The sequence below is a fragment of the Crassostrea angulata genome, chromosome 5 (assembly GCF_025612915.1).
Source record: "Crassostrea angulata isolate pt1a10 chromosome 5, ASM2561291v2, whole genome shotgun sequence".
Classification (NCBI taxonomy): domain Eukaryota; kingdom Metazoa; phylum Mollusca; class Bivalvia; order Ostreida; family Ostreidae; genus Magallana; species Magallana angulata.
This window is the reverse complement of record NC_069115.1, coordinates 10,597,499-10,612,486: the sequence shown is the minus strand read 5'-3', so window position 1 is coordinate 10,612,486 and position 14,988 is coordinate 10,597,499. Positions and strand designations below refer to the sequence as shown.

The 14,988-nt window shown below is 34.2% G+C and overlaps 1 protein-coding gene and 1 pseudogene across 1 annotated transcript; both read right to left on the bottom strand.

The window, feature by feature from the left end:
• Nucleotides 1-1,683: 1,683 nt before the first annotated feature.
• Nucleotides 1,684-11,317, bottom strand: LOC128183802 (uncharacterized; annotated as a pseudogene).
• On the bottom strand, nt 3,449-6,621 carry LOC128185005 (uncharacterized). The gene is made up of 4 exons (XM_052854677.1): nt 6,414-6,621; nt 5,805-5,998; nt 5,475-5,543; nt 3,449-5,267 (listed from the first exon to the last, which is right to left on the bottom strand). The coding sequence occupies exons 1-4, from the start codon at nt 6,607-6,609 to the stop codon at nt 4,617-4,619; spliced, it is 1,110 nt and encodes a 369-aa protein (XP_052710637.1). The 5' UTR covers nt 6,610-6,621; the 3' UTR covers nt 3,449-4,616.
• Nucleotides 11,318-14,988: the final 3,671 nt, after the last annotated feature.

The following is a 14,988-nucleotide window of genomic DNA, read 5'->3' as shown; positions in this document are numbered from 1 at the left end:
GATTTGAGGGAATCGATAATTTTTGTAAATAATTGGATTGAAATGAAGAGTCGAATATCCTTGTTGACACCAACTGACCGCCGAACACCCTCGAGAGACTTGGTAACTATGAAATGCCTAGTGTTATCTAAAGCACCCAAACTTTTGTGATGGTAGGACATTGCACTTATATATAGACATATAGTTCTGTATGATATATTGTTGATTGATAAATAAGCAATGAAATGTACGAGTTGGTTTGTTGGTACAGGCTAGCTTTGGGCCAAGTCATACTGAGCCCTAAACTGATGGATCTTTGCTAAAGCGGTGTTATAAGGCTGGTAGGTGTTTGGGGCCAAAGATCTGTACAGATGTTTTGATGCTTCTTGCTCCAAATGTTCCAAATGTGAGGTGGTAGAGGTGTGGGCCAATGGTTCAAGAGGAGTCATATAGCTGGTAAGACCGTGTAAAAACCAAGAGTGAGGCCATGTTCCATGTGCCCACCTACCACCGAAATAGGTACCAAAACCCCCATTCTTACCCCCTGCACTGTCTATGAAGAGCTGTATGGATTGACTATCCAATAATTGGGTTCTTATAACAGGAACACCATTATAAGATTTAAGGAAAATTTGCCAAATGCGCAAGTCTTGCTTGATATTGTTGTTAAGCCTGATTCTGTGATGTTTTGAAATTCCAATAGTTGCATTTATGAGGCGTCTGCAGAAGGCACGTCCGGTAGCTACCACCTTACAAGCAACATTGAGTAATCCAATGAGTGACTGTAGTTCTTGAAGAGTAATTTTATTTGCTGATAGAAAGGAATTGATAACTGACTTTAACTTGTCTAATTTGTCTGATTGCAGAGACATGGTCATTTCATTGGTGTCAAAAGTAATGCCGAGAAAAATAAGATTTGCAGTTAGTTCTACAGTTTTTTCTAAAGCAATAGCAACCCCCAGTTCTTGGCAGAGTGACTTCAACTTGTCAAGTGTATTTTGACAGACCACATCTTGTTTAGGTCCACAGAAGAGAAAACCATCCAGGTAGTGTAAAATACGGTTGTTGCCTGTGTGTTGTTGAGTGAGCAAATGCAAGAAAAGAGCAAATTTTTCCCACAGTGCACAATTGATCGCCGAACCAAATGGAACCATTTTGTCAAAATAAAAATAACCTTCTAACTGAAAACCCAACAAGTCGAAATCACCTGGAGTGATAGGTAAGAGTCTAAATGCGGACTTTAAATATCTGACTTGGCCATAAGAGAGCCCTCCCCTAACTTAGAAATCATGTCTGCTGCTTCATCGATACTGGAATATTTGACAGAGCATGCAGTGGGATGAATGAATTTTTTTTTTATGGAATCCTCGTGAGGATATGATAAATGATGTATGAGGCGCATGTCCCCATCCTTCTTTGGTACTAACCCAAGGGGGGAAACTTGAAGATTTACAAAAGGGGGTTGTGGAAAGGGACTAGCTACTCTGTTGAGTTGTAACTCTTTGTTGATTTTTTCAAGTGCTGTGGGCAAATATTTATACAAACTTTGTAAATGTTACTTATTCGAGCTTTCCTACGACCCAGATATTGAAGCCTAAAACCAAAACTGAAACCGTTGAGCAAGAATTTTGCATGTTTATAACCCTTTAAGTGTTTTGTAGTGCCTGAATTTTTATGGGAGTGTGTCCAAATGTATACAAATATTTATTTTCGTGCACAAGTAACTCTGTGGTGTTTTCCTCCGCAATGGCTGCAAGCATGGTTGAAGCGGCATCTAGGGAAGAAAGTGCAGAATTTACCCCTATTGTAAGTATTGCAGGTTTGTTTAACATCAGCTTGTTTTGGGATTGGAGAAGACCCATGTGTTATAGGTTTGTTGTGTTGTTGAAATTGAGAATCAGAACCTTGTTGTGACATGACATTGGTTGATTGATTTGTGACATAAAGAAGCCAGAATTCATTCTGTATATCACCCCAAGATATAGCTGGGTTGAACACTTTGCGCAGACGGAATGGTTTTCGCTCACCGAATTTCCCGCGTGTAGATGGCGCTCGTGTACTATCAGTTATACTTTCGGAACACCTCGCGTGATACACTAAAAGAAGTTAAAGTGAAAGTGTGCCTGGAGGTCGAGTGTTTTGCTTAAATTATTATCCCCTGATGCCACAATATTGTTGTGTATCGAATTATACAAACTATGGGGGTCATAAATTCCCTGAAGACATCAATTTACGACAAAAATGGCGCGTGGTCATACGAAGAATGGACCCCCGAACGAAGCGGTTATGGCAACCAGGAAAATACGATGTTGTGTGTTCCTCCCATTTTAAGGACACGGACTACAAAATCACACTATAAGGTTAGAATATATTTTCTTTTAAACGAATGTCATGTTTTTATTAGTTATTTCTGATGAAATATTTTTCATGGGATAAATTTTAATCAACTACTGTAGGCCTACAATAAACTAGGCCATATATTTTGTGTACAAATGCATGTATACTACATGTACATGTATGTTTACATCGGTGAAAACCGCGAGCAGAGTTATTATTCTCCTCAACAGATAACAATAATAAACAATCAATATAGGACTGTGGTTGTTAAATGCTTTATTTGATTATTTTTAAATTCAACTTAATTTGTTCATTTGTTTACATTTTATTTCAGTTTATTATCCTTTTATTTTGGCTTTGTTTGCTTTGTGGTTTGTTATTATTTTTCAGGGCCTCAAATAACAGAATTTTGATGATAATGAGCTGGATTTCAACTTCCTTGAACAAATATGAGGATCCATTGGTTCAATGAAACATAAGATTCCAATTTTAGTTCAGAATTTTATCTAAAAATCACTTTATTTTGACAAGCTCTAGACATTTCATGCATGTATTCTTGTTTTGTTATTATAAGTTATTTTATGAATCATACGTACAGTTCATTTGTTCAAATGAAAAATAAAAACTGAATTTTATGCAAGAGCTTTAAATTGTACATAAAATTCATTGGTATTATGGATCATTTTAGCAGAAAAAACTTTTTTTAAAATTTAGGTGAACGTCCACGACTGAATAAAGGAGCAGTGCCTTCGATATTCCCATTTGCCCTTTCTTTATCTAGTAATGATTTCCTGAATGATGAAAGCCCTAGATGTTTAAGGAGGAAAAACAGAGAAGGCATGCTTGTTACCAATGACCAACATGCACCGGTATGTACAGAAGTTCAGAGTGTTGTCGAAGTAAAAGACACTCCCGAAATTCAGAATTCTTCATCAATCGAGACACCTGAGGAAGACCTGCATGGACTGTTTGATCAGAGTGTGCAGTGTGAACTGAAAACATTTGGTAAATTTTCTGTCAAAATGTTTGAAAATATCCCTAAGATGATTAAGTATTACACTGGCTTTTGTGATTTTGAACAGTTCATATTTTTTTTCAACTGCCTTGGACCTTGTGTTTCTGAACTGTCCCATCAAACAACACTTATGGATCCTGAAGATCAACTTTTCATGGTACTCATGAAGCTGCGACAGGCTAAAGAAAATGTAGAGTTAGCTCTATTTTTTGGCATTTCAGAATCTTCTGTGTCGCGCATATTTAATACATGGCTAAACTTTATGTATTACCAACTGAAAGAGTTATGCATATGACCATCAAAAAATATTATTCAAAAGTTTATGCCTTCTGATTTTGGACGAAAGTTTCCCAACACACGTGTCATTCTTGATGCTACCGAGCTTCCTATTAACAAACCATCAAATGTGAATGCTCAGAGTATCAAATGGTCTGCTTATAAACACAAGAACACACTGAAGACTATGATAGGTTGTACACCAAAAGGTGCTGTAAGTTTTGTCTCTAAAGCATATGGTGGATCAGCGAGTGACCGACAAATCATTGAAAATTCTGAGCTTCTTAATCCAGATTTGAAAATGTTTGAAAAGGGGGACAGTGTTATGGCGGATCGTGGTATCATGGTTCAAGACCTCTTCGCCTCCCAAGATGTTTATGTCAACACCCCAACGATGTTGAAAGGAAAATCCCAACTGGATCCACAGGAAGTTATCCGTGATCGCAGAGTGGCATCAAAGAGAATACACATAGAACGTGTCATAGGACTCAGCAAGGGATTTAAAATATTAAAACATCCTCTACCACAGAGCAAATTGCACCTTGGCTCAAGAATTGTTTTTGTGTGCTTTTCGTTATCTAATTCTAGGAAATCAATTGTTGATAGAAATGCTTAATATATTTTTTGTGCGACTAATTACTTCATAATCATATGGACAGAAGTGACAAACTTTCAGACAGAAGTCCAGACAAATCATATTTATAGTTTAATGACAAGTTTAGTTTTCTATACTTAGAAACATGCATATTAAACGCAACAGAGTTTTAATGTATTTTATTCATAATTTCATCATTTCTGAAAAACGGTTTCTTGATATACCCAAACAATAAAGTATTCATACCATGTAAATTTACAAAGATTTTCATTTCTTTACATGAACAATGTTAAATTATCTGAAAACTCAACCATCACATGACAGAAATGTTAGTAAACATATTTAGAAACACTTGCAGTACTTCAACTAAGCACTTTGCCTTATTTTCTCTCTTTCATCAGATTGTATAACAAATCAAAGAGTAGAAGCAATGAAAGGTCTGAAAAACTTGATGTAAAATGTTTCAAGTTTTGGAACAAGTGACCCAGTACAGTATTCGTCATCATAATTGATTTTCTCAACAAACAAGTCACTGAATGTGTACACAACAAAGTAACATGATTTTTTTTGACAAATGTGAAGTTGACCTTGCACTTGATAATAATAATTGCTTGTCCTTTTCAAAATAATTTCATTTTTCTCATTATAATCTAAAAATCTGAAATGCTTGCCAGGAAGAATCTTCTCATTTCTTCCTGAATATGGACATTTAACTTCTACAAGACAATCATCATACAATAATGCATCTAGTGTTGCACCTAAAAATGGTTTAGATCTTGATATACATAAACCAACTGGTCTTGTTTTACAGCTGTATCTTGACTCAAATGACTTCAGTGCTTTTGACTCATAGTTTTTACCATGTGCCAAGGCACTGTTTTGCATAGCATTGTTAACAGACATCAGATTTTGACATAGTTTTGTGATATTTCTTCGTGAAGTAAGCTTGCAGATTTCCCCAAATCTTGAAGCTGTCAGACGCCAGGATCTGTGATGAAACCATAATTTCGAAGATGCTTGTTGTCGAGTTTCTTTTTCGATTCTCCCAACACCTGCTTCAGTTACCTATTTAAAGTTTGAAAGCAGTGCATTGTTGATATCCATATTTATTTTATTTAGTGTTTTCTCTTTACTGTAAAGATCAATTATTTACTCAAACAAATGGAAGTCTTTTACAGGTTAAGAAAGATTCAAATCTTATGCAGATCTATACTGTGACTTTTTTTTAGCTTAGCAAAGATCTTTGATAGTTTGTATAAAAAAAAAATTTACCTTGTTTGCTTCATCTACCCAGTACTCTGTCACTGGAATTCTAGTATAATAATGGTCAACAGCTGCAACCTAAAAATTAAACATTTAAGTAAAATTGGTCAGAATTATAAACAGGATAATGTTTTAATCTTTAGGTATGTATCTGGTAAAGTTTAGGCTTGAGCAATAATCATTGGGACACATTCAAACAAATATAACTTTTGGCCAGTTAAGATTTACTTACTAAAAGGTTTACAAAGAAATGAAAATGTTTGTTTTTAACGTGTTAATACAAGGAGCTAGATATGCATGTAAAATAAATTATTGTATAAGAATGGCAAGCAAACAAACCTGTATATAAGCCTTTCCGAAAAGATATCGGAGAGCAATATCTTCTGACGTCATGGAACAGTAGTTGATTAGTAGACTTCTAACATAATCTTGGTAACCTGGCACTTTACGGAATTTTGCAGGACGCGGATCTTCCAAGGACTCATCAGAAGGCCTTTTCCTTGATGGAATACTTTCTGCATCCACTGGGACCCCTATTAATAACCACAAATCAAACATTTATTTCATGTACAAAATGATATTTGGTATTTATCAAATTTAGAAGTACTTAACTAATAAAGAGTGTTCAGTTGAGCTGCTCTATAAATTTAGCCAATGACAATTATACAAATATATATTGTACCTATGAACAGTTTAACATTTCCAATAATTATAGGTCACTCAGAACTGATGGAGAAAATAATCAACAGTAAAAATGGAAATATGTTATGAATAATCTTTGGGATACAAAACACAAAATAAATATAACTTGGACTTTGGTAGTTAACTTGGATATCTTCTGGTACATTTCTTAGTTAATAGTGTATAATATGTGTCCAAATAAAATGAAAATATCCTATTACATGTATATATACCAATCCAATTTTGCAATTTGTCTATTGTCCTTACCATGGTAGGTTGATTTTGGCTTGTGAAAAAGCTGCAGATTTTCAGTGCAACTTTTGTCTATAACAACACTTCCTGTTTCTGTAAAATGCTGCAGCATGAGTAGCACAGCAGCCAAGTGCTTGCAGGTGCCATGGGGTTCTTTTCCAGCTGGACACTCGCAGTCACTATTCAAGGTATCACCTGTACTTTCGTCCATTTTCAGTTTATAGTTATAAGAAACCTATAAAGTACATTCTTGTATACAGATAGTGTCAGATATATTGGTTTTCCATAAGAAATAATTTCCTATGGTCTATCAAATTACCCAATTATTTCATGCAGCAATTCTGCAACTTTTTAGAACTTTAATATATTACTGATATATTATGATATAGATTTTTAAAAATCAATTTTAGGTCTTTGGAACTTGATGACATGGAGGTATATATGTTGACAATATTTTGCTATGCTTTAATGATACTGTTACCTTGTTTTTCATTGCTGCCCCGACAATCCCTGTGAAGTAGATGCTGTTGTCTTTAACAGTAACAGAACATGCCTGCACTCTATTTCCTTGAAACATGGCATTACCCTTTGACACTGCCTTGATGTCCTTTGTAAATTGCTTATCACCTGAAAATATTTAAGAAATATAGACATTTATAAAGCACAACAATACTAAAATGACCTAATTATCACTGTGAACAACCAATTTAATGCCTTCTGGTGTACTATTGTGGAATTCTAGGAGGGACAATTTTTGTAGATTTTGTCATCTTTTCATCAGTGTTATTGAGAAATAGTTTTGTGTATCACAAGTATAACTATTGACCATATAAATTAATTAAAACTGATAAATGATAAAATCAAATTAATTTGTCAAAGATATAATTTAATTGGTGAAAAAGATTTAGGAAATTGAAAAACTCTCATGATATTTTTAGTAATTACAGGGTAACACTTTTACTTCTTCCTGTATAGTTCAGACCACCATTAAGCCTCTCATTCTGAAGTTTAACTTGTTACCTGCCATACGGTAAACAAAGTACTGGTCTATTTGTTCCTTTGTTATTTTTGGCAAGAAAACTTTGTGCTCCTTCTGCAACTGCTGATAGCCTGACACTGGCCAGCCAACGGATACAGGGACAGGGACACTTTCTAATGGAGGGGGCTGGAAATCTCTGTTCCTGTCATAGGCTTTCAATCTACAAAGTTTTTATAATAAAACGGTCTCTGAATATTTCTTTTTAACGTTGCCAATAGTAAAACTCACCTTAACTTGATGTGTAAATAAATATACAACAGAAAATAGACATAGATTTAAAACATAGATTTTAGGAAGCGGTTTTAGTTCGTAGGGTTGCATTTGTAGAGAAAATTCGGGGATGTGTATAAATTCAACAAAAGCTACTGCAGCAAATCAATGTCTATATAAGAAATAATAATAAGTTTTCAAAATACAGTATACGTTCTATAGTGACGTTATTTATGTAAATGAATGCAAGCAAGCAGGTGTAGTCGTTCGTAACGTATATCTGTTTACTACAGTGCAGTGCATGTTGCATGACTGTATCGAACTTGTCGGGATGAAAGAGGAACATAGCCATAACAAACTTGAATAAAATAAATAGATCCAATACCTTTCAATAAGATCTGTTTTTCTGTCACCAACACTGGCACCCCTTGTCGCCAATTCAGCCCTTAATTTGGGAACGCTCCATGTCAAATATGACCGCGACGCCATACTTGTATAACCGATAGTACACGAGCGCCACCTAACGCATAATGACGTGGGCGAAAACCATTGTTCATCATATTTTTACCAGTGATGGGAACGACTGGCAGCTATTCTGATATCGCACAGATATTTAAGCATTTGTTGTGCTAAACCAGGGTTGTGTGTTCAAACATAATGCTCATATATATCATGAAAGCGGATGTCCAATTTTCAATACTCAACTGTGATATTTATTTACGTTTAACTACACAGAGGCGGCCATTTTTAAACTGTACTTCGCCTTGAGAGTCAAAATCTTCCAATTCGGTGGCCGACGTTAGCAACAGAGACATATCGATGAATCCACCCTCCCAGATGTATCAATTTTAACTTTATTGGTACGTGAGATGCAATGCCGTCTGTTGGTATGGCAAGCCTACTAAATGTTGTACAAATTCGCACTCACCCGAGTTGTTGTTGACCTCGGGGTGAACCACTGGGGGGAACTGGTCCTGAGCCCGTGCCTGGGGTGGTGGTAAAACCTCCACTGGGGCCTGTGGCGGGTCCGCCGCGGGTCCGCAGCGGGGCCTTACCTGTTCTGGAATGGCGGGGAATGTTTTTCCCTGGCGCTCGGGCTGGAGTCCCTGTGGGTGCTTTACGCTTTGCTGGCACTGCTTTGCGTTTTGGGGGCAAGGCGAACGGTGAATGCTTTCCAACACTTGCTGGGATTTGAGGGCAAATATGTATAAATTTGTGTAGAACTGCTCTAAAAAGGCAACACGTGCTCCTTGCTAAAATTCAATGAAAACTATGGGGTTTTGCAGGGGCTTTCAGGATAAGGCAATGGTTAGCTCGTACAGAGTTTTTTTCCGAATATACAGTGTGTCTCAAAATTAATACAGACTATTTGATATAAAAACAAATAATCCTGATTAAACTACGTGTATTATATATATATATATATATATATATATATATATATATATATATATATATATATATATATATATATATATATATATATATATATATATATATATATATATATTGACTGGCTAGGAATAATAGAGAGGTTAAGCATTGGAACGTGTACGTGTACGAGCACGTGTAACTAGGGAAATTCCCTAATTTAATGTGTAAAACGTCATAATTTCTGCATGCCGCGTAATTCTACAAGTTGTACAACACGTGCACGTAGTTTAAACCCTTTCGCTGCCATCGTAAATTTTTTAATTATCCAAATGTGTAACGTCACTGGTATATGACGTTACGAAATTTATGACGTTATAATATAATGCAGGGCTTTCGCGTCAAATTGACTTATTGACGTTTAGCGCACCTGTTTTACTCGTAGTATTCCAAATAGAATTTTTAAAAAGTATATATTGAATAATAAAAGTAAATTTGAAATGAAAAACGCATGTGTTTATCTGATATACATGTACCTTTTATTGGGTTTTGAAAATTTAACTTTAAAAAGAAAATATCGTTCAATCATTTCTAATAATCAAAGCATTTTTTCTTGTACTTTATGATCATTTATCAAATTGTTCATCTAGAGCCGTTTTAACAAGAGCTTGTACTGTGAGCAGTTTGACTGTAGTCTGATCTGATATGAATGCATTGAACGCAATGGCACTTGTCCAACTTAATCTAGGGGTGCATATTTTTTTTAAAACAGCGTCAAAATTTGTAAGAAAAAAACCCACAAAAAAAGAACTTTCTGATTTTGAAAGTCACGGCTGCTACATCGATCGCACGCATAACCAACGATTATGTTTAGAAAACAAAAGATATCTATTTCCAGTTGTGATATAGGTACGAACATTTTATATACAAAGATGGTTAGTTTACTTGATGCAGGCAACTGTAAACATTTTAATAGAGATAGAGGAATGTAATACTATGGGTAATTCTTTTTCTACAATGTTACATACATATAAAATGCACGAACTTCATTTTTGTTCTGTAGCGAGGGTCTGTAGTGCGAACATGATGTTACAGTATCATGTTCACCGGAAGAAATTTGTATTTATTTAATTCTAATCTTAATTTGTAATGTTTATCATTGTATCTCAATAGCAACTTTGATTTGATTGGACTTTGATTTATGTTTTATCTAGTTAAAAAACGAGGTATGATGAATGACGTCATATTGATTATGCAAGCGCTTCAAGAAGTTTTAGATTATGCATAAGAATAATAAAGAAAAGTTTAAATGTGTGATGTCATAGATATACATATAAAAGCGTGCGAACAAATAATGAGTTTTTCGTAGCTAATCAGATAAAATGGTTATCAATATTTGACAGCTTGTTTTGATGAACAGACTAGAGTTCGTTACATCCCACCGAAAGTCAAAGCACCTGTAAAATGGCTCAAATTAATATTGTCATTGCTTGCTATTAGGTTTTCTTAAATTTTTAATACTGAGCAACTCGTTAAAAAAAAGATATGTAGACATAAAAAATAATAAAAGGATTGACGCAAGCTACAACAGCAATTAGTTAGATTAAATTTAAAAAAAGAATCAAGAACGATAGCATAAAATTGGTGTTTAGTTATGCTAACCATTTATACGTACATACATGTACAGTAAGTACAATGTACATGTATACTACCCAACACTAAAACACCTTCGCAATGCATGACAATAGATACATATACAATGCATGATAAATCGTTCGGAAGCTCGATGGTGCCCGTAGGAAAAATATTTTATCTGGTGGCCGCCAGATAGTTATGTGGCGGCCGCCATTTATTATCAGGCGGCCGCCATATAATTTTCTGGCTACCGCCACTTAATATCTGGCGGCCGCCGCATAATTTATCTAGCGGCCGCCACCTAAATTATTTTGCTAAACGTGAGTGTTAGTGTATTTATAATTGGTTGAGAAGACGGATGTTGACACAGCCGCAGCTCTGTCTTTTCAAATGGTGTTTACCTACAAAGAAATATGTAAACACCACGAAATAAACATGTCGAAAGCTAGATTACATTCATGATTATTTTCATAATAAGAATGGAATGAAAATGCAAGCTATCCTTGTTATGCCCCTTATTTTGTTATTTTACATATAACTTGTAGTCATATTTTCAAAACTCTTAGGAAAGAATTAAATTAAGTAATTTCAGTGTTTATGTTGTTTGGTTTTTTTTAGCCAATATGTTCTCACGTTTGAATTTGGTATGCTGACCATCAGTCATGTCATTCATGTAAAGTCTTTTAACTGAGTATTCGTTTTTTACCCAGAGAGACTGTGGCCGATCACGATCTTTTTATTGTACTGCCTTCCATGTGATTTGGAATAAGAGTTTAACAACTCAGTCAGTTAAATAATTTCATTTATATGGCCATGAATGCTAGACACTTATCCTAGTTTATCCTTATAAAGTCATCGGATAGTAGGATCCGCTCTCGTGATAATATTGCCTGTACTAGCTATCGTGGTCAATAAAAGTGACTTTAATCTGCGTTGATAAATTATTATACCAAAATTAAAACATATGAGCCGGTCCTATGATATCGCGGTAGTTAAATCATTTTGTCAAAAATCTATCAATACGGAAATATTTCCAGAAACTAATGTTATTGTAAGTTTCCTCTATTATAAACCTCAGTGATGTTTAGGGTGTCTCCGTTAACTATGTCTAAAAATATCCCGATGTCAAATGTCAATTTCAGCGCGTGGTACTATATGTTGACAGAAATATCGCAATACCATACAACCCGCGATATGATAGGAAACAAGTATATATATGTTATTTTTGTTGTTGTTGGTTTGTATAAAATGAAGTCATCATCGACGTGCATACTGCACACAGAAAGTGTGGGTCCGTTAGTTAGAGATATAATTAATATTAAAGTTTATTGAGACAAATTACATTTGTCAGGTAAACAACATGATGCAGTCACTGAATCACCGTGTCCTGTTATAATATTCAATCTTTTATCAGCGACTGACAAGAGCAATTTAGCTTCAAATTTTTAATTAATTTTTTTAACTTTCTTTTTACATGGCACCAACGGGCTTTCGTAAAATCGATATAGTTACATATACATAGAAATAATTACATTAAAAAAATCTTTCCGGAATGAAGAAGAAACTTTTAGCAAGGGAGATATTATCGTCAGATGGTATTGACATGGACGTTTTTCATGCGCTGGATGAGCTTTCTACATAAAACATGAATCCTGCCGCTGGATTCAATTCTTCCCAGATGTCTGATGAATTGTGTTTGCCAATTTATTAGAGATCAGATACAAATGTACAGATTTATGAAACAATTTTTTGAAGGGGATTATTGCACCTGCCGCGCCGATTGAAAAGAAAAACAGATAGATTCAACAGGGCACATATACATTTCATATTTCTTCCCCTTCCCAACTTCGCGGGTTGTAAAGCGATGATCAAATCAATTTAACACCATTTAACACCACATAAAAGTATAAACAATGAATTTTAAATTTATTTTCTTTCTTAAGGTTGAATAACACATCGTCACAAAATGGCTGACCTTTGATCGAAACGACATTTCATTATATTAAAAGGATTTTATCGACAGCATGTAGCTTACTTCATAGCTGGGTGGTTAAAGTATTGAGCTTATGATCCGTACATCCCGAGTTCGAATCCATTGGGGGCCTTTGCTGTTACTTACTGAATTGAATTACTAGATATTCATTTTTTATTCCCAAACTGCAAATTTTTCGTTTATTTGACATATGTACAGCTTATTTATCATAATATCTTTCATAATCAAATAATTTACTGTTAATTCGAGTGACTTTTTCAAGGTGTGTTATTCCACTTTAGACAAAGAATGTATTAATTTTTAAACGTTAAAAATGTTGTTCTAACCCAGTTTATGATGTCTAAGTATAAGGTCGCTAGCTCTTGAATTTAATTCGGTCGTTATTTAAATTTCAGTTCTTATGTGGAGTAAAGAATATCTTTTAGCATCAAATTATGAAAACAAAATAATAAAATGGATGATAACATGTAAAAGAATGTATTCATTTTTGAAATCCTAGTATTTTAACATTCTTTATACTGAATGTACGTTTTAGCTAATTATAAACATAATTATTATAATTTAATATTTAACTCTAAGTTATTCTGTTGAATAGCCCTACAATTCGAAAAGAAAAATATGAACCCGTCTTAAGAATCGCGTAGACAGGGATTTTGAAATATGAATCAATAGTACATGTATGTAAAAAAAAAAATCAAAGTGCGTAATTTTTCAAAGTGCGTTTTAAAAAACCGATCAAAAGTAAAGTTAATAAACAATTATTGCACACAGTTCAGGTCGCATTTTCATAGTTCCGTACAAGAGAACTATGGAATTGTTTTTCCTGCAAATCTCAGCACTTTTAGTGGGTGCTCTTTATTGCCAAATTTACTCTCACGCAAATGACAACGATAATGAAAATTCGATTAATTATTTTGGTGAAATACGGTTATATATAATTTCAAATATTTTTCCAAACAAATATTTAAACCTTTCAAGCAGACAATATTATATTTGTAGATTTTTAATTTTAGAATGACAGTAAATCTCTTATTCAGTAAAATGATTTTGAGCCTAGGTTTAGGGTAATTCTATTAGTCAAAATTCATTTTTACAAAAGATAATCTATAATTGTAAATATTTCGAGAGTGTGGTATACATTTCTCGTGTCACAAAAACGACTGAGTACATTACGTGCAAATGCAGGCGCCTTTCTTTTATATAATTTTACTTTTAAACAAGTTAACTGGATCTCGATCTTAACACTAGTTGTCAGAAGAACATACAATTTTACGTGAGATAATAATTGAATGGCATTAAATGGTTATTTGAAAAAAAGGCTTTTATTTATTTTAAATGTGATAACTGATATAAGAACATGTAGATGATTATTTAAACAATTTTAAAATGCTTTCTTTGGTGACTCATGCGGAATATGAAAGTGGCTATATTGCAGAAAAAATGCATGATTTTTTTCTGCAATGATCACTACCTTCATAACCCACATGAGTCATAAAAAAGCATTTTATTTTTTATATTTACATCTTTCTTTTAAAAAAATTATAAATTGATTGTATAAAGTAAGTAAAATCCACTAAATTACTGTTAATGTACATCAATACGTTAGCTAAAGGAAACGTCCAAATCGTCTCCAGTGAGACTGTGTCTTACATCATCATGATTATTTCGTGCAGTCCGTGATTTCTCTGAGGTCGCTGTAGGTTTTTGCCAATCCGTAAACGGAGCGTGTATATTTAAGTCCTGACAGTTTCAGTCGATGAAGGGTTCGACCAATCGACAAACGGGGCGCGTAATTTTCACTCTGACTGTTTCTATAGAGCTATGAATTAACTATACGTTTCCGTAAGAAATAGAATGAATTATACTCGGAAGATGGAAATATGAAAATGAATGTTCAGGAGATTGTGACACATTTAAAACATAAGCATTGCCCTTAAAGCCTGTATGTTGGTAAAAGATTGACAAAAATCAGTATATATTACATTTTCAAAACCATAATGTTTTACCTGTGAAACATAACATGATGGTATCATGCAAGAATTCTACTCTGACAAATTGTTTGGATCACCATGTCACATAAAGATAATACGACTCACATATTTTGTTCATATTTTTTCCACTGTATTCGGCAAATACTTGTATGACAAATAACTATATTTTGACATTTCTGGTTAGAAAATAGCAGTAAGTATAGTAATTAAGTGATAAGTGATATGACTTTCTGTGGTGTTAATTACATTTGTTTGAGTGGGCGGGGCATGATACCAAACAGCTGAATATACGAGTTCGCACATGTAATTATGGCGTCACTTACGTAAAACGACGTCATTTTAAATCGCTTC

What these genes read in the sequence shown, in the direction of transcription:
- LOC128185005 (XM_052854677.1), bottom strand. Translation starts at nt 6,609, where the DNA reads ATGGACGAAAGTACAGGTGATACCTTGAATAGTGACTGCGAGTGTCCA. An exon ending in TCGGAAAGGCTTATATACAG is followed by an intron (nt 5,544 to 5,804) that starts GTTTGTTTGCTT and finishes TTTAATTTTTAG; the next exon opens with GTTGCAGCTGTTGACCATTA. An exon ending in GGGTAGATGAAGCAAACAAG is followed by an intron (nt 5,268 to 5,474) that starts GTAAATTTTTTT and finishes AACTTTAAATAG; the next exon opens with GTAACTGAAGCAGGTGTTGG.